The sequence below is a fragment of the Sphaeramia orbicularis genome, chromosome 6 (assembly GCF_902148855.1).
Source record: "Sphaeramia orbicularis chromosome 6, fSphaOr1.1, whole genome shotgun sequence".
Lineage (NCBI taxonomy): Eukaryota > Metazoa > Chordata > Actinopteri > Kurtiformes > Apogonidae > Sphaeramia > Sphaeramia orbicularis.
This window is the reverse complement of record NC_043962.1, coordinates 31,537,871-31,557,916: the sequence shown is the minus strand read 5'-3', so window position 1 is coordinate 31,557,916 and position 20,046 is coordinate 31,537,871. Positions and strand designations below refer to the sequence as shown.

The following is a 20,046-nucleotide window of genomic DNA, read 5'->3' as shown; positions in this document are numbered from 1 at the left end:
TGGCCCTGCAGCCAGTGTATAAATGGCAAACTCGATGCTCAGAGCCGAACACACACTGACACACACACCTGTTGGCTCTCAAGATGAGCCACAGTCACTGCAGCAGTAAGATACTATGAGCTTCATAACCGTTCAAAACGAGAAAAGCAATCCTCCTTGTTCTGATTAAGTAATTATAGGAACTCCGATGGATACAGCTCTCATGGTGAGTTACTCTTTAAACTGCTTCTTCTGTTTTAATTAATTTCATTGTGTGATGGAGCACATTTTTTGAGGCATTTGGTTAAATGTCTCCTGGTTTCAGGTGTCCCCCTCTCTGCTTGGACTGGCTCTTCTCCTGCTGTCCTTCCCTGAACATGTTTCATTAAACGGCATATTTGACAACACCACAGGTATGATTTCTCTTCATTACTGAGGCCTAAGGTGTGTATTTTATGTTTTCTTCAGATTACATTGTAAAGACTTCAGTCTGTCTTCACAGTTTTTGGTTTTGTGTGTTTATTTGTTCTTTTGTGAAAGTGGACAACAGAATTTATGCATAAACGCACACTACATTTTCAAATCAACACCTCCATGACTGGAAAGGAACAGGAAGAAGAAAACATTTCTTAGATTTGTCTATCCCTTAATTGAACAATTAAAAAAAAAAAAAAAAAGAACAAATGGTCAGCCTTCACCACAACTGATTTTCAACAGTCTTCAACAACACTTTGATTATAACAGCAACAAAACTAATAGTTGGCTGTACCCTGTTGGCTCTAACCAATCAACAAGATAAGAGGCAACTCGGTGTAGTCATCAGTGGCAGAAGTATTTTTTTTTTTATTAAAGTAAAAGTACACAGACAAATGCAAGGAAATGAAAACTTACCTTTATAAAAGCCTGTATTGTTATGAGCAAAATATGTGTAAAATATGTACAGGTATGTAAAAAGAGTATATGTGTTGTAAAATGTTCCCTGTCATTGTTTAACTTTTAGATATAATGTTTTTGGATTTATACACTTTTGCCCATAAAGTTGGAATAACTTTGTTTTCAAACACATTCGTCTTTTTATTCCTATTTACACACATCAATAATCACCTTTGACCACGTACAGTGATTACATACTGAGTCTAAGTTACACTTTATCAAGAATAAATCACATTGTCACAATTATTTCATAAGAAGAATACACTTTTAAGCTTTATGGGCAAAGGTGTATTATGGCTCCTTTAATGTGTAGGTAGAGTTTCACGGCTGTAAATATTTAAGAAAAAGCTCATTAGTTTGTAGTGTTTCTATCATGTGAGAACCATATATCTCTAAATGGTCACACAGACCTCTTTTCAGCTTTGTGGCGATGCATTTTCCAGTTAATCCAAGAGTTTTTACAATGATTTAGCTCAAGGAGGAGGAGAAGTTTCTCAACCCATGAAGGAACATGAAATCCTTCAGTTTATTGTTAACGCTGAAAAAACTGTAATGTAAAAAGTAAATCTGTCAGACAAATGTAATGGAGTGAAACATATAATATTTGCCTGAGAGGAGTAAAGGTAAAGCTGCAATAAATTACCCTCAAACTTATTACATTTCACCAGGGAACACTGATTTTAGTCATTATACATTCCAAAGGTACAGAATTGGAGTAATTCAGTAAAACAAGTGAATAACCACTGAAATTATAAGTTTGGAAATTTTGATTGTGGATTTTGTCCCCCTTCCACTGAGATCACTGTATTTAGCAGGATGAACAGGAGGAGTGATGTGGAGTGTGCATAATCTGCTTCCTTCTTCACCGAGGGACTCATATTTCTTAGCTTTGGTTTTTAGGTTTTATAAAAATTATTAAGTGACACAGTACATAACAAAACATGTGGAAGACATGACAACAAATAAGACAAAACAAAAACAGATACTAATTACATATTTATCATTATACATTAGTGTGTGTGAGTGAGAGAGAGAGAGAAAGAAAAATGAAAGAAAAGACAGGAATTGGTAACGACAAGAAATGATAACTAGCAAACTAACAAAAAAATAAATCTTTATCATCAACAATGTTAATAGTGATGATATTAACAGAAATCATAATGAACAAAAAATAAATAACTAAGTAACCAATAAAAATAATGACAGCCAGATAAAGGGTATTGATAGGAGTTGATAATGTTGTGGTTGTACAGGGGGTGTCAAATATCAATGGTCATTGGTTTTTGGGCAAATTACTGAGTAAAAAACAAACAAACAATTCAATAAATAAATAAAACTGGGGGGGGGGGTGTCAGAAAATCAATTTAAAAAAGCAGAAGTGTGGAACAGTTGAGGGGTAAAAAGTGTATAAGGATAGAAAAACAGAAGTTAAGACTGTAGAAAATGAACAAGGGGGGACCAGATGGAAAGGGGTTCAGAACCAGAAGACAAATGTAAATTAATTAGTGAATACCAAATATACATATCCTTTGATTTCAGGAACTGTTTACTTGGGATCTGTGTTTGTGGAAGAAGCTCTTCAGAGGGCAATTGAGCTGACTGATGCTGCTTATGCCCACACAAGTGAAAGGTAAGAGTTTAGTTTGGATTTACATACTATGAAGCCACCATACCATGTCTACATACATACCATCTGTTCTATTTTTAATGTTTTCAGAGTAAAGAAGTCTCTCTCTGAGGGTCCTTTGAGACCCAGTGACCTGCTGGCTCAGTTCAAACAGACTGAATACAGGACCAGGACTCAGATCCGTGCCGCTGAACTGTTGGACAACACAGTGGAGCTGATCAGAGAAATGGTCTACACTCATACCATGGTCCAACCCAATCCTCATGGTACTGAACTGAAAACCACTACAGAGGATATTTAGCTGCAAGTCGGTTTTGTTTTCCAGAATGGTTGCATCCTTTTGGAGTTGCTTTTCTCTTGGTATCAAGCTGGAGAGGCTCCAAAAATGACACATTTCAATTCTATAATGTGCATATGAGCCCTTCCTCTAATATGAGTGTATATTAATACCAAAGTGTTAGTTTTTTGTGACTCTTTGACATGATTTCAACCTGATTTCACTCTGGTCCTGACTGTTTTTCTTAGTGTGTTTCATGCTAAAAAGTTTATTCAAAGTTTGAACAGTTACAGAACCTACCAGACGCTGAGGTGTCTGTAGGGATACTGGACTAATTTACACAAAAACTAAGGTGCATATTGATATTTTATGACTAATGCAAAATGAATCAAATACCTTAAATATATTAATATTATTTATGCAGTTATGTCTAATAAATAAGAGACCTGTCTGAATGACTAGACCTGAACCCCACTGAAAACCTTTAATGTGTTATCAAGAAGAATAGATGTTACAAGCTGTTTGCATTTTAGCATTAGGTCTAACAGCAATGTCAAAGACTGGAGAGGGCTGTTCTTCCAAATACTGATTTATGAACTTAATACAGCAATATTGAGTGTTTAAAGAAATAACTTGAACTTTTTTGTATTTTCTACAAATTTGGAGATAAAGCTCAGTATTTAAAAAAAACAAAACATAATTTTACTCAAAGATAAATCTATAAATAGTCAGAGCAGTAGACTTGTGTCATCATATCAGATCTTGTTGCTGTATGCTGTCACAGAGCTGCTGAGTGAAGGCGACATGGAGAATCTGCTGCAGGTGACCGGCTGCTCCACTGAGCTGCAGAAACCCAGCTGTCACACAGACTGTCTGTCAGAGCGCTACAGATCCATCACAGGAGAGTGCAATAACAGGTCACTGCTGAGAACCGATCATACACAACCACAGAAACAGGCTGTGACAGAGCAATGTGGAGTGTGTCACCATAACTGCCTTTCATTCTGTTGTCCTGTTCAGACAGCACCCGAGGTGGGGGGCTGCAAACATGCCGTATTCCCGCTGGCTACCTCCAGAGTATGAGGATGTGTGGGGGACCCCCAGAGGCTGGGATCCAGACCACACCTACCACAATGTCAGCCTGCCTCCTGTAAGACCCCTGTGCTCATCATCTGTCCCTTCAGCTCTGCTCGTCTCCTCACCTTGTTGTTCGTCATCCAGGTGCGGCTGGTGTCTCAGGAGGTGCTCTTCACTCATAATGACAACATCTCTCTGGACTCCACTCTGTCCCACCTGCTGGTGGAGTGGGGCCAGTGGATAGACCATGACCTGGTGCTGACGCCTCAGAGTCCCAGTACAGCAGCTTTCAGAACAGGAGCTGACTGCACCCACACCTGCAGCCGGGACACGCCCTGCTTCCCCATACAGGTGCACCACCGAGAGTCAGCCACCCTCAACATCCCTCTGTTCTCAGTCTATATGTGCAGAGACATGCCGCTCATTCATCACTTCATGAACTTTCTGTCATCACTGAATGCAGTAATGTGTCCAGAGATAAAATTATGCTCTAGTCCATTAAGCTTTTCAGTGCTTGTATTACCTAAAATACATTTCTTATGATTATATTATTACGTATTGGTTGTTTCTGAAGTCAACCAATAACAAAACTAATCAATTTCAAAACAATGGGTATTTTCTTCAAATAATAATCCAAAGAAAGATAGCATAAAATACCACAGAAAGATACTACTGAACAAAAGTACTTGATATATGAGGGAGAGTCCAAAAGTTCTCAGACAAATGTAATAAAAAGTTTATTTATCAAAATACAAAATTATTTTTCAACATAAGCCCCATTAGAGTCTAAACACTTTTGTTATCTATGTTTCCGTCAGTAGTTTCCTTCTTTGTGACTGTCTTCGATCTTTGTCAGAGACTTCCTCATACATCGTGGTTTACACTTGATATACACATTTATGTCTATTATACATATGCTATACTATTCTATACTATGCTATACTATACTATACTATACTATATAAAACATTGTAAAATCTTAAAAAAAAAAATGTTTTAAATAACGGCATCTAATGAAATGCTGCATCTCTTTTAGATTTACAATGTAAAACATACAACTTTTCTCAATTCTAACCGTGAAAACTAAGGGCTTAGGTTTCTTTGTATTTAAATTCATCATTGTAAATAAGCCCTTTCTGTAACTAAACTGAATTACTTTGTTTCTTCTAGATTCCGTTGTCAGATCCTCGTAGTGGCATCCAGAGGTGCATGCCATTCTTTCGCTCTGCTCCCAGCTGTGTTCCTGGGGTTCTACCCCATCGGCATCGGGAGCAGCTCAATGCCATCACCTCATTCGTCGATGCCAGTATGGTGTACGGCAGCTCCACAGCTCTGGCCTCTTCTCTGAGAAACCACTCCTCTCCTCTGGGCTCAATGGCCCTCAACTCCCTGTACTCAGACCAGGATCTGGCCTACATGCCCTTCCTGCCTCGCCTCCAGGCCCACGTGGACCCCTGTGGCCCTCGTAACTCCACCACTATTCCTAGATCTGCCCCCTCAGAGAACATCACATCCTGCTTTCAGGCTGGTAAGACTGTAAATGTAGTGAATGATCCACTCTCATCTACACAGCCGGTCTTAGAGCTCAGATTGGCCTTTTTTTTTTGTTATGCTGTTCACATTAATTTTTAGGTGTGGCAAAAAAATTTTTAAAACAGTGTGAATTGAATGGTACTTAACTGACCTGCATGTGCAAAGGAACAGTAATAAAGATGTCACATGCAGCACACCTTCCATTTATTCGATGATGTGTAGTGGAAACCAGAGGAACATCAATGAGAATGAAGATGCAAAGTGCATTTCGTTGCTTTGTACTTGTGACATGTACATTGACAATAAAATTGAATCAAATCAATCAAATTAAATAACTGAATGAAGCATACCATAGCTCCAGTAGAGTTGCCAAATCTTGTTACCACCTCTCATCAATAAATAGCGAACATGTGCCCCTTCAATCCTAACATCATTTCAGAGCATGTTTCTATTCAAAGTGAAGAAGAAAATCCAGTTTGAAAGGCATGGTAGCAAGCTGGTTTAATAAGTACGCAAGTAAAGTTTATTTAGTTTTAGTTTTGATAGATAAGGACAGATTTGGCTACTCTGTTAGCTTCAAAGCTAATTTGTTTTAGTAAAATTTAACTTTTATTTTTTGTGTTTTTTGTCATCTTATCCTTAAAAGCAATCCAATGTGGTGGTGATGTCACAATATGTAAATAAGATGAGTAAATTTACTCCCATCATAAACTTTGTGTCATATCCAATATTCTTCTTATTTACAGTATGCTTTTATCTCTAATCACTTCCAAGCTATAGCTTTTTTTAAATCTTTCTATCAAAATTGCTTCTTTTTTTTATAACTCTGGCACCTAAAGGGTTAAAATAAATGAAAACATCAGGAACAACATGTTGTATGTTTATTCTGTTCACACTGTCTTTAAAATACCAGACATATGAGTGCTCAGATCAGATTTAGACATTTCACTGATTTGGTAAAGCGTCAAACACACGGGTGACATCATTCTGTCATTTAAGTGTATCACCACGGAGCCTTTATTTTTTATGTTCATGATGACTCTGTGGAATAGCATTCTGGGACACCATTGAATTAAGCCATGATTTATATAATTACTATCAGTTTTCCTGCTATTAAAAGGTCTTTCGCACTGTTATCGACAATAATGTTTTGACCACAATGTTTTTCCAGGTGATTCAAGAGCCAATGAGCATCTGGGGATGATTGCACTGCACACACTGTTTCTAAGAGAGCACAACCGCTTGGTCAAAGAGCTCCACCTCCTCAACGCCCACTGGAGCCCTGACACCCTTTACCAAGAAGCCCGCAAGATCATGGGGGCCATACACCAGGTATCACCTTCAGGTTTATCCCATAGCTCTTGAAGAAGCATTGAAAATTATTTTTACAGTTTTGTTTTTTTTTTATTAACCCTTCAGATCCTAACATGGGAGCACTATCTGCCACGGATCCTTGGAGAAAGTGCTATGTCACGCCTGATTCCTCCCTACAAGGGTCATAATCCGGATGTCGATCCCACCATTGCTAATGTCTTTGCAGCTGCTGCATTTCGATTCGCCCATGTCACTGTGCAGCCAGTGGTCACAAGGCTGGGCCCGGGGTACACCACCGACTCCCAGCATCCACCGCTGCCTCTGCATCATTCACTGTTCGCATCTTGGAGGGTTGTGCAGGAAGGTAAAACACAATCCTGTAACTGATTGGACATAAATTATATGATGATCCACTCAGGTTTTCTCTTTATCTTTTTTTTTTCTCTTGGTTTTTAGGTGGGATAGACCCTGTGTTGCGTGGTCTTTTGTTGTCTCCGGCTAAGCTTCAGACTCCAGGTCAGATGATGGTCGAGGAGCTGACAGAGAGACTGTTCCAGGCTCAAGGAGGGATGCCCCTGGACCTCGCAGCCCTTAACCTCCAGAGGGGCCGGGACCACGGTCTGCCAGGTACAAGGTTACTATATGATGAGTTGACTTCTTATATCAAAGCTGTCTGTCTGAGTAGAAAATTGGATTATTTTTTCTACTAGTCATACTGTAACTAGAGAAGAAGAATAGAGGTTAAAGTGCTGAGATTAACCCTTTATAGGGCACTCATACAAATACTCTGAAATTCAGAATTTCAACCTTAGTGTGTTATTGGAAGACATAACAAGAATGTATTACTTTTGTGAAATTAAAAAAATGTATATATATGTAGAAAATCAAGGTTGATGAAGTTACCATATTTGGTTCCTTACCTGTTAGTGGCACACAAAAAAGAAATACAAGAAGGATATATATATATAAAAAAACAAACAAGAAAAACACATGTAAGGTGAAAAGAACATCACTTTTAAAACATTAGACTAACATAAGCACTGGTCCAGTCACCTGTCCACATCCACATTATCCCTTTGAACATCATCGCTTACATTAGTACCATTACTTCACGGTACCTAACAAAGCAGGTACAGTCACTGTTCATGCAGAGGTGGACCTTACAGACCCTGTAGACCACATTGGACCTGAGATTATTGCCTCACTGTAACTGTTGCTGTTACTGTCTTGTAATGTATGTGGAAATTACCAAAAATAGTCACTTGCTCGATAAAGGGTTAATATGTTTTATCCCCCGAAGTTTAATTTTGTGTTGTTTCTATTTTTTATAGGTAACTGGTGTTACTAATAAAATGAATTAGATCATGTCCTAATTTATTACGACATAACTACCTACAAATTTGTTATGAAAAGTAACACACAAAATCTGTATTTGATGCACACTTTTACACAGGAAAAGGAGCAACATCTCACAGCTACAAAACAAAATAAGTTACAGTAGGTGAAGAAACTGAGATAAAACAGGGAAAAGTATGTATGAAATCTTGCAGGTTCTTTGTTACTTTTTCCTTTTTTTTCAGTATAGCATCAACCAGTACATTGATTCCATCATTTCCTGGTAATGGAATTATTTTTTGTGCGCTATGAGAATGAGTTTACCATATATGTTGTGTATACAGTTGTGCTCATAAGTTTACATACCCTGACAGAATTTACATGGGACGGTCTTCCAACATGACAATGACCCAAAACACAAGGCCAAGTCGACCTGTCACTGGCTGCAGCAGAAAAAAGTGAAGGTGAAGGAGTGTCCATCTCAGTCTCCTGACCTCAATATCACTGAGCCGCTTTGGGGAGGTCTCAAACATGCAGTTCATGTAAGAAAACCCAAAGTCTTGAAGTAACTTAAGGTGTTTTGCTAAGAAGAATGGGCAGCTTTACCATCTGAGAAAATAAAGTGCCTCATCCACAACTACCACAAAAGACTTCAAGCTGTCATTGATGTTAAAGGGGCCAAGACAGAGGATTAAGAACTAGGGTATGTAAACTTTTGATCAGGGTCATTTGGATGGTTTCTGTCAGTATGATTTAAAAAGAGCAAACATTTGTTTGATAATAAATGTCTTCACCCAACCACTAGCCACGAGTGAAAGAAAAATTTTTGTATTATCATTCATAGTCTCTGAAAAATGGCCGAAGAATCTCAAATTCTGCTAGGGTATGTAAATTTATGAGCACAACTCTATTTGGTTTATTGGATGAAGCAGGACACAGTGAACTGAGTCAACATGCACAAAACCAAGTTGTATGAAAATCTTAAACAACTGCAGCCTTTGTTAATGCTATTTGTTACACCTGTTTTCACTGCAGGCCTTACATTCATCAGTCAAAACACTGACATGAACATAAACCATTTCCAGATGTTGGAATGTGTGTAATCACTTCTCCAGATGCCCGCTGTCAGATATTTAAAGAAAAGTCTGTTCAGGCAGAGTAAATAGTCTAAATCTAACCCTTTTTAAAATTGTCTGTTTTTTTTAACATAAATTCTTAAACCCATTAATGTACAACAATAGGTGCAATAAAGTCATTTTATGAATCAAAATAACATAATATACTAAAATACTTTCAGTGTAAAAAGTTAACATAAAAAACTGACAATTTATATAAAATCAGTAGATTAGTAAGATCAGTAGATTAAAAGCTAAACATTTCTAAGTTTTCCATTAAAATCTTGAAATGTGCCTGTGTTATTACTATTTTCTTATCTTTAACTCAGTGATTTAAAACAATGTTGGACATGGATCAAGGACTCATTTCCCATGATGCTGTGCAAATGTACAAATGTTTATTTTTGTTGTATAATGTACAGTATGTTTTCTCAGTTTACATACAGAGTTGATGAATCTGGTGTTCACTGCTGTTCCTGACAAGAAGTGTATTGGAATTAAGCGGAAAAAAAAAGTCTGAAAAAAAACAATAAGTAAAATCTTACATAACTGCTTTAAAATGCTGTGAATAATTACCACACTGCCATGTAATACAGAATAATACATCCTTCTGAGTAAAACCCTTTTAAACACTTTTAATGTCAAAAACTGTCCCTGTACTTTTCCTTAACCCATAAAGACCCAGTGCTACTTTTGTGGCAGTTCCCAAATGAATTTTTCTCTATTTTTACCTTTCTTACCTGATAATCACCAATTTTTAAATATTATTCACTGTATTTTGCATTTCATGGTGTAAATCATGTATTTTCCTATATTTATTTCACAGATCATGTAGATGTTCATGAAAACTCAGAGTAAATTCAAAGTTAAATATAATTAAAGCTGCAAGCAGCATTGGGTGGGACCTTGCACCGCACGTTCCGCCTCCCGTGACTGTCGACACCTCAGCTCCACTCACACCTCTCCCTCCTGATACCAGCTCCCACCCTTTTGTGTCCGTCCTCCTTACATCCCTACAGAACGCCAGCGGCCCTTTGCTGAAGCCACCATCACCTTTTAATGAGGCTTTTATTTTGAAAAACCCTACTGTGTGTGTGTGCGTGTGTGTGAGAGAGAGACAGAATCAGTTTGAATAATGAATTGAAATTATATGAATAATTGAGCATAAAACTCATGATTTACCACATTTAAGACTTTTATTTTGAAATACCCTATTGTGTGTGCTTGTGTGTGTCTGCGAGAAAGAATAATTTTTAATGAAGAAAAATTGTACAGTCAAGCGTTTGGTCATAAAAATGAAAAGAAGTTATTTAATAGTCATTATTTGTTATTTTTAATAAGGCTTTTATTTTGAAAAAACATACTGCGTGTTCTCTTTCCTCTGTGTGCAAATTGTCACATACCCACAATGAAATGCAGCAAACATGTTTATGAATATAAAGGGGAAAAGTCAACTCCACATGGGAATTGAGCTCCAGTCCTCTGTGTGACAGTTCATGTGACTATTCATTAACCATTACACTCTTCAGTCAGACTGCTGCCAGCTGATTATTAGGTGTTTTAACAGAGACGTGAATTATTCAAAGTTAAAATTAAAAGTAAAAGTACACTTCAAATAAACTGTGATTATTCCATAACCGTAATCATCTCAAAAATTCTTTCATGTATAGCTTCTGGCTTGTGAATGTAATGATGTATAACATGTGTGAAAAAAGTCCAAAATGAATAAGCAGTAATCGTGGGAATGTGGAGTTGCTTTGAAAGGCATATTGCCAACTTCCTGTTGGATTTAGCTCATTGTTGTCGGTGTATGATTTGTCAATGAGACCAACATTTTGGTGTTTGTTTCATGTGTCTGTGACATTCCCACTGGCCACTAGGGCCATTTTTGTGTGTTTCTGAGTATGTAGGTGGCACTATAGAGCCCATTTTGGCATCTAAGGGGTTAATTTTGACATTGTGTCAAACAGTTTGCCAGCCATGACATGTATGCCAAATTGGGTGAGTTTTTGAGCACGATGGGGGGCGGGGGGGTTATATACAACTTTTTCTGAGAAGGGTTTACTCTATATTTTGGTGCTATTTAGAAGCCAATACAACAAACGGTCTGGGAAATTTTGAAAGGCAAATCGTAAACTTCCTGTTGGAGTTAACTCATGGGTGTCAGTGTATCATTTGTACTGCTCTGTAAATGCAAAATTTTGGCACTGGTTCCATGTCTCTACGACATTCCTATTGGCCACCAGGGCCGTTACTGTTTTTTTGTTTGTTTGTTTTGTTTTTTTTACATAGGTAGTGCTAGAGAGCACATTTTGGCATCTATGGGGTTAATTTTTACATTTTATAAAATTTTTCACCAGGCCTGACATACTTCCCAAATTTGGTGAGTTTTTGAGCATGTTTAGGGGGTCAAATTCCAGTTGAAAGGAGCGATGGTGTAATGATAAAAAAACAATTGGGCCTTGCTTTCAAGGCAAGGCCTCACCTTTCAGCTTGGTCCCTAATTATATCAAAACAGACAGAAAAATTAAGAAAAAAATGACTTTTTCAGCAAAGATATTGCTAACTAAATGTCAAACCAAGTGTCTCCATCCACTGTCATTGATCCAACTCCATGGGTTTTACTGGTGAATCAATGTTGTAGAAGATGACGGTGTTTCTGCATTCACTACAGAGCCTCTGAACGTCCAAATGGGTCATATCTGATGACCATGAAAAGACGACAAACTGCATTTTACACCAATTATTTACATGTATTGATAGGATTAATGGATCAGCAGGTATTAAACAGTTTAGATCTGTAGATGGTTTGTGTTGCAAGCGGCTGTTTGGGTCTCTATGGGTTAAACTTTTACTGTCATTTAGTTTTTGTTACTTTACACTGATACTGCAGAGGTACATGTAGACGCTCATGTTCACATCCACTAAAACACATTGTAATGAACCATGTGGTTAATGTTCTTCTGGTTCTCATTTCCTGTGCCAGAACTTTCACCTCCTGCTTAATTTCTCATCTTTCAGGATACAGCTCATGGCGAAGGTTCTGCGGCCTCTCTGTTCCGTACTCCACATCTGATCTGGCTGAAATCCTTGGGAACCTCACCCTGGCTCACAAATTCCAGATCCTATATGGGACTCCACACAACATCGATGTGTGGGTGGGAGCCATCTCTGAGCCGGCGCTGCCAGGAGGCCGGGTTGGACCTCTGCTGTCCTGTCTGTTAGCAAGACAGTTCAAAACACTGAGGGATGGAGACAGGTAAGACAACCCCCCACCCTTATTTGAGCTGTTGAAGAACACTGTTTACATGAGGAGAAAAGTCTGAAAAATCTCTGTGTGTCCTCTGAGGTTTTGGTGGGAGAGGAAGGGAGTGTTCACCAGCGCCCAGAGGACAAACCTCCACTCCGTCTCCTTGTCTCGCATCATTTGTGACAACACCCACATCAGCCACGTCCCTGCTGACCCATTCTCACGCACTGAACGCTCAGAGGACATGCTGCCTTGCTCCCACCCACTCATCCCCCACCTCGACCTCAACCCATGGAAAGAACCAGAGACAGGTAGCACACAAGAAAAGTTTAAACTCATTTTTATTGTGTTTTCACGCCTTCTAACCTGAACTGATCTCTTTGTTCCAGATCCAAACTGTGGCCCAATACCCAGGATTCCATCAGGATACTGGCTGCTCTGTGACTCTGTGATTCTCTATCAGTGTCATTCTGGGTTTAAGCTGTTGGGTTCATCATCGCTCAGCTGTGATCTGAGCAGCCACCAGTGGAGCTCTGCCCCCCCGACCTGCCAAGGTACAGACTCAGCCTGAACAGAGTTTAACCCTGGGCCCTGTTTATTGTTGATCAGCAGGTTTACAAACAGTCTGCCTCAGACATTAAATGTGCTAAATCTTACATACTTTAACCCTTTCATGCATGAATTATAAGAGCATTAATCAAGATTTTTTATTTGAGAGTGTTTTTATTCCTCGAGGCATTCAAAAAAACAATGCGATTGAAATAGTTTTTATGAACCCATTTTTCATGAAGTTGTAAAAATGTCCACTCAGCTGGACACCATGTATTAAATTTTTGAAGTTAAGAAACGTATTTACTGATAAACTGTGTGAAAACTATGAAATGAAAACATTTTTAATGCAGCTAATCTGATGTTTTCTCACATTTTAACATACTCTAATACTAGCTGTCATTACTCACTTCTTAGAGATAATATGCAAAAAAAAAAACCACAAAAACCTGTTAATTACAGTTTAATAACAATAACAAGCAATTGATTTTCTCTCAAACATGTTAGTGCAGATCAGGTTTATGAAGAACAGTAAAGTTACAGTAACGGTATGAATTGCAGTGCATGGGATGGTGCAAAAATCTAAATCTTACCAAGTGTATTTTTCTCATTCCTAGTCAAAATATCTCATCACACTTAAAATAAGACATAATCACCTATAGAGTAACTTTTTTTTTTTTGCTTAATTCAAGCAAAAAAATCTGCCAATGGAACAAGTCAAAATTATCTTGGTAAGATTTCTTGAAATAAGATTTTCCAGATCTATTGTCAAAAAAGAAGTTCTTATATCTCACTGAAAAGTTCCTCTTTAGGTGATTATGTCTTATTTTAAGTGTGATGAGATATTTGGATTAGAAATGAGAAAAATACACTTAGTCAGAGTTAGATTTTTGCAGTGTGAGCATCCACTGTGTTGGCTGATATAGAACTAAAACAACAAAATCCATGAGTATATGAGAGAATAGCTGTCCACGGTAGTTACCACTATGCATGAAAGGGTTAATAGAATGAATTGGTTAGCTGATGTTTTCAATGTTTATGATAAAGTGTTATTGTACATATATATTTGTTTTTGTTCATTTATATAATATATTTAGAAATCACAGAGTGTTTTGATGTAGATCTGGTAGCTCTGAGACAGACATTCCTTCAGAGTAAACCTATTCTCTCATTAATTCTCAGAATTTCACATTTTCACCCAAGACTGTATCTTAGGAACTATAGCCAACCAGCATTTTTACTTATTTTTTTCTTTATTATATACATATTACTTTTATTCTGGACACATTTTACTTTTTTTTTTTAAATTTACATTTTTAACACCTTGTTTTTTCCCTCTAAGTTTCTCACATGGTTTAATTTTGATAAATGTTAAGATCATTTTGTATCTAACTAAAACTCAAAGATCAGTGAATGCTGTCCAAAAACTGACAAGATCTATGTATTAGAAGTTGGAATCGCTATGTATCAAAATGGATGTAAAGTTATTCAAACGTTGCCTCCATTACTTTAACATGCAGCAACAATAATGATGCTTCAGTAGAGATAATCTAATGGTGACATACTGTATAGTAATCCCATACATTCATTTTAACACTTAGACCACATTGTGCTGCTAATAATTATGTACTTTTACTTAGGTACATACTTCCATGCAGGACTTTCTTGAACTATTATTACACTGCTGTATTGCAACTTTTGAGGGCCCACAAGAGAAGTTTTAACTGTTTATGAATTAATTGTTTATGAATTAATTATTAGACATCTGTGTATCTTGTACTGTGTGATAAACCATTTATCAAGCCTTTGTGCACAGCACTTTTATTAATTCTTATGTCTTTGTGGTTGTACTATTGAGTCAGAGGTGAATAAAAACTTTAAACCTCATGTCATCAGATCGAGCTGCCCAAGTTGATACATTTTAGGAGGTTTGTGTTGATAGCTTGATGCTTTAAAAATAATTCTTGCACTGAAAATGGTTGCCAAAATCTGATTTTATAGAGAACAGAAAAATTAACTTAATTGCTATTTCTGAGACAATTTTTAGACTATTTAGACTTACAATATTTTTTCCATAGTTCAAAGCTACAGAATGAAAGTGAATTATTTTGCTGAAACTATTTCTCAACTCACCTCTGCAATTCCCACCTAGATATGAAGCCTCTCATTTTCTGCATTCTGCCTTGATTCTTGCAGATATTAATGAATGTGAAGAACAGGTTTCTCCCTGCCCAAACAACCTGGAGTGTCTTAATACACTGGGGTCCTTCATTTGCTCAGGTTTGTCAAAGATAATATACAGCTGGAGTGTCAATAATACAACACCACCAACGTATCATCTGTCAGTTCTGATTTTTAATGTTTGTATGATCCAGAACCCTCCTCACTGTCTGCTGTCTCCACCGTCACTGCTGTGATCGTTGTCATCGGCGGCGCAGCTCTACTGGTTATGATCATGATCTGTTATCGGAGGTACGTTTTCTAACCTAGAAATCAATTTGATGGCAAAGATCCTGTCTGTACAAATATTTGAGGCCAAGATTAGATTAAAAAACACAAATGTTTAAAAATGACCAGATTGTGCTACAGTAATACTGCAAAAAAAGGTATTTAGTCTTTAAAAATAAGTGACTGTCTAACAACTGTGAAACATGAGTAATTTAATTTCTTTCTTACAGATATTTTCCCAAGAAAGAAGAGATAGTCAATGCTGGATGTTGCCAAGCAAAAAGTTAATACAGACAAGAATGGGTATTTGACTTTTCCTGTTGTATGGAAGTTCTGCTGTCTGCCACTGTTGGGTCTCGAAAATTCATGGATCTTTTTCCTGTTCTGTCTTCTTCCTGTATATTCTAACAGTGCTCATTTTATTAACCACAAGTCAAACTGTGTATTTGGGTCTTATAATCGGTGCAAGGCCATGAAAACAGAAAAAGCTTACAATGTTCTTTTCAATCCGGAAACCAAAATCTTACTGGAATGTCTGTTCCAAAAACAGATTTTCATACCATAAAGCCCGTCTTAGTTGAAAATGGTGGCAGTATTTCCTCAGGATCTCTGTGCCTTATTACTGCTTCAAAACCGGTTGGGTAACTGTGGGTGTGGAGCAGAGCTTTTGTGTCGGGGTAACCAGGCAGCTCCTGGCAGTGACCTTAATCTAACGCCTAACCAGTGACAGAAATAGGTCTTGGTGCCACCTGGAAGTACTGGTTTAGAATGAATAACTACAGTGAGTCATAGTTCACAAACCTGGGAAGGCCATAAAATCCTAACATGAAAACCTACATACATCCGTAAATCACACACAGGACAAAGGTTCTGGTCAGACTACACCGCCTCTGTTTTAATGGAGTGTTTACACTGAATGACACATAATTATCAGTATGCTGAGGTTAGGAAACTCCAAGCCCAAAATAAGGCTAAGAAGCAGTTATTGCACTTTGATATAATATTCTTCATATTTACCATCTTCTGTAAAAACTGGACATTAATAATATTAAATCTACACTATGAGGTACGACCAATAAATGCATATAATGGCCATTTACTGCATTCATGCATAGTCATTTATGGCTTATTTGTACATACTGTTGATTGCAGACGTGCAAAACTACAGTTGCATATTGCTTTTACATCACCTGTGTTAAAGCTTGGTCATCTTCTGAGTACATGTGAAGATCTTACTGATGGAATCGCTAATTCACTGACACTATATGTGATTATAAAGTCAAGGCCAGGTGATTAAGAAGCTTTGTGTTTATACAAGGCATCTGGAAAAGGATGTGCATAAACAGAAATAAGGCCATGCTGGGACAAAATGTCTCTGCTGTGGTATTTAAGGGAAAAAAAAAAAATCAAAGGTGCTAGTGAGCATAAGGTGAAGCCCAGTAGAGTCCAAAGATTCACAAAGTGACACACTGACCTTCACGTCTTAACCTGCCAATTTAGACCCATGTCACTAGATCAGACCATGTAAAATTGTCATCACAGTGAAAACATTTTCATAAATGTATTTCCATTCTGTCAGCGTTTCGGGCTGTTTTGTTGCTGGTAGTGTTTTAAAATAGGAATCAGAAATGATTTACTAGTATTGCATTTGTAGATGAAACAGCAAAAAGATTTTTTTTTAAAAAGAGTTGGTTTTCCCAGAACTTTTTTGTGTTTAGATGAAACAGAATTTCACCAGTTTAATAAAGCTGCATTCTACAGCAATAAAGGAGCTACAACCCATAGTGTTATATACTGTTTTTCCTCTATGTTCCTTGGACAACTTGAGTTGCGGGCATTATCATCGGCCAGTTTATGAGATGGGCCTGATCACTGTCACCTTTTCCCTCCAACATCCTAAACCAGTTTTATCTGGTTCCAAATCTTTGGCCTGAACTGGGCATTAGAAAAAAAAAAAAAGTCAAATCACTGTTTTGTGTCAAATACACAGTCGATCTGTTTTAACTATGCAGTAACAGAGGTAAAAGACTGTCTTGTCAGCGTTCATCCTGAACTGTGTTCATCTTTTCAACAGACTGTCTGATGATGTTCTGTATAACACATGAGAAGCTGTGTGTACTCCACCAGGGAGGCAAGATGAAAAATAAAACAGTTCTACATGCTGTAAAAAAAACTCTGGAGGACAGCAGTTTCTGAGGCCACAGAGACAAATAAAACAAATCTAATATGACATGTCTTGGAGGAGCTCATTTTTAAATCATGTTATTTGACCTCTTTGTCAAGTGCTGGTTTAATTGTCTTGTTGCATATCCAGAAGTGGTTTTCAAACATTTCCTCTTTCCCTTGTTGTCCGACTTCTGCTACAGCGTTACAGCTGTAAAGACTCAGCTACAAAACCTGATCCAGGAACCTCTTGTTACCACAGTTAAACCCAGACTTGTGGGTCTTCAGTGTCCTGGGATCATGCTGTCCTGTTGGGTCCTGCAGAAGACTGTCAGGTCCTCTAGCCCTGGTCAGTGAGGTAGAAACCTAACTTGGCCACTGTCATCTCTTTCCGGAGACGCATCACCTCCCAAAACATCTGCTCCGCTGGATGAAAAACAGAGATGACAATAAAAGATACACATCAGCAAGTTGAGTGAAACAAGTCCTGACAGAGTTAGATTTTATAAGTTCTGCCACCAGTTTAGTGATTAAACAAACATTCATTAAAATGCTTATGGAGGTCAGTGTTAACATACCATCATGTCTCACCAGGCCCTGCTGGATGTAGCGGATATAAGTAAAAAAATTGCAAACAGCTGTGATCTAAAAGAAGGAAGACAAGGTTACATGAAACACTCTTTGATGACAGTAATGTTTTGTATGTCAGGAGTGCTTATTTGTTGATAAAATTGATAGTTACTCGTGCTCGGCTGGAAGGAGAGATGTAATAGTAGCTCCCCTTATCACCAAGTTTGATTCGATGTCGGCAGAGGCGGGACATACCACTTAATGCACATTTTCTAAAAGCAGAGAAACAGCTACTGTCAAAGAAAAAACCTACAGAGACAAGATGTTTTCGGAAGAGAACTGAGAGTGTGATGTTTAGTGAGCAAACATCAGCAAATTAAACCTATGCAATTCTCATAAAAGAAAAATGACAATTTTCAGAAGAGAAACTGTTCAAAATCAGAGAAGTTAGTCACTGAAAAGAGGAAAAGTTCCTATGTTGTATGTATGTTTAACTGACACATGCAGAATGTTGGAGACAGACAGACATCACTTCATGCTACAGTAAATTGTTAGTTAAAAGCAGAAAAAGTGACTAATTCCTGAAAGGACTTACGTCTCTATTGCTGCCCTAAAGCCACTGAAAAAAAAGATTTTCAAATCAGACAGTGATTAGAAATGTGCCCACTGATTACACCCATCTCCGATAAACATGGTAAGATAGTGAAAAGCCTTCAGCTTTGACCCACAGAGGAATCACGAGAGGAACCAAAACATGTCAGGGGTAGGTTTTCAGTGTTGACTTGGCCATTGTTGGCCGTGAATTGTGAGACGGAACAGGCTGATTATGTTATTATGCAGACATGATGGAGAATAACTCACTTAGGGCCTCCACACTCTATGGCCGAGGCTTTAACCATTGGTAACGCTGACATGGCCACAGGCTCAATAGTCAGGGAATTGTTTTCCACTGCGCTCTGCACCAGCTGAGATAGCTGTGGACAGCACAAATTAATATTAACACAAGTTCAAGCAGCAAAATACAACAAACACAAATGGAGTTTTCCCTACATTTTCAGAGGCCTCAAGTGCTAGGAGCTTATTCAAAGGAAGTGGTGTTTTAGTCCCTGCCCAAGTCATACAGGAAGAAGATTAGAGGTCGTCCAACAAAAACTTTTGCAATATTTGGGACCATTATTTTCACCAAAGATTAGACAAAAAAAATTGGAAAAGCTAGAGCAAGTAATGACTAAACAACAAAGTTTAAAAAACTATATAAAAAAACTTGCACAGCCTAGTAGCCTTATGATGGTAAGAAAACTCCAGCAATGGCAGATTCAGTGGATGTTCTGACCTCAGATCTTGTGAAGGAGAGGCACGGCCCAATGTCTTCTCTGTAGATTCGACTCAGGAAGGCAGAGGAATGGTCCAGACTCGGATGTTCCTTCCATGCCAAAAACTCTGCAAACAGAACTGAATCCATCTGCAAAGAGGAAAAACAACCCATAACTCACTCTGTTTTCCTAATAAGGGGCCATATGTCTGCGTCATGAGACCAGTCACATTTTAATATTAAAAGCACGTAATTGTGCCACCCCTCTGATATGCTCTATAAACTTAAAAATAACTCCATTTATCTCATTGTATTTAAAAAAGAAAAAAAATAAAGACATCAGCAACAGCCTCGTCACATGACTTTAAAGCTACTCACAATTAACCTCCATCTAATATACATTTTTCACAGCAGACATGGCAGAAAATGAAGATATGTCATGACTTTAATACACACTGGCTGCGTTCCATGTAGCTGGCTCAATGTAGCGATCAGTCATTAATATAAGGATCACCTGTTTCTCCATACAAGTCTGTTGCTTGTGTCAGTAGTACATTAAAAAGA

General features: G+C 37.8%; 2 protein-coding genes across 5 annotated transcripts in view; one reads left to right on the top strand and one right to left on the bottom strand.

Annotated features, from left to right (window-relative positions):
• Window positions 1–187: 187 nt before the first annotated feature.
• On the top strand, window positions 188–17,644 carry epx (eosinophil peroxidase). The gene is made up of 17 exons (XM_030135594.1): window positions 188–205; window positions 305–392; window positions 2,452–2,542; window positions 2,630–2,805; window positions 3,601–3,733; window positions 3,837–3,966; window positions 4,038–4,244; window positions 5,064–5,421; window positions 6,598–6,758; window positions 6,846–7,104; window positions 7,197–7,367; window positions 12,212–12,449; window positions 12,540–12,751; window positions 12,830–12,994; window positions 15,186–15,269; window positions 15,365–15,461; window positions 15,668–17,644. The coding sequence occupies exons 1-17, from the start codon at window positions 188–190 to the stop codon at window positions 15,723–15,725; spliced, it is 2,646 nt and encodes an 881-aa protein (XP_029991454.1). The 3' UTR covers window positions 15,726–17,644.
• The window catches only part of rab3il1 (RAB3A interacting protein (rabin3)-like 1), a 16,380-nt gene continuing 12,645 nt past the window's right edge, over window positions 16,312–20,046 (bottom strand). For 2 of the 4 annotated variants that reach the window (XM_030135806.1, XM_030135809.1), the window contains 6 exons: window positions 19,504–19,632; window positions 19,032–19,144; window positions 18,766–18,789; window positions 18,343–18,442; window positions 18,179–18,245; window positions 16,312–18,026 (listed from right to left, as the gene is read on the bottom strand). In XM_030135806.1, the coding sequence (XP_029991666.1) occupies window positions 17,941–18,026; window positions 18,179–18,245; window positions 18,343–18,442; window positions 18,766–18,789; window positions 19,032–19,144; window positions 19,504–19,632 (519 nt within the window). In that variant the 3' untranslated portion in view covers window positions 16,312–17,940. The remainder of the gene's footprint in view (window positions 18,027–18,178; window positions 18,246–18,342; window positions 18,443–18,765; window positions 18,790–19,031; window positions 19,145–19,503; window positions 19,633–20,046) is intronic. The other 2 variants (XM_030135808.1, XM_030135810.1) reach the window with 1 other exon arrangement.

What these genes read in the sequence shown, in the direction of transcription:
- epx (XM_030135594.1), top strand. An exon ending in CACATCCTGCTTTCAGGCTG is followed by an intron (nt 5,422 to 6,597) that starts GTAAGACTGTAA and finishes ATGTTTTTCCAG; the next exon opens with GTGATTCAAGAGCCAATGAG. An exon ending in ATCATGATCTGTTATCGGAG is followed by an intron (nt 15,462 to 15,667) that starts GTACGTTTTCTA and finishes TCTTTCTTACAG; the next exon opens with ATATTTTCCCAAGAAAGAAG.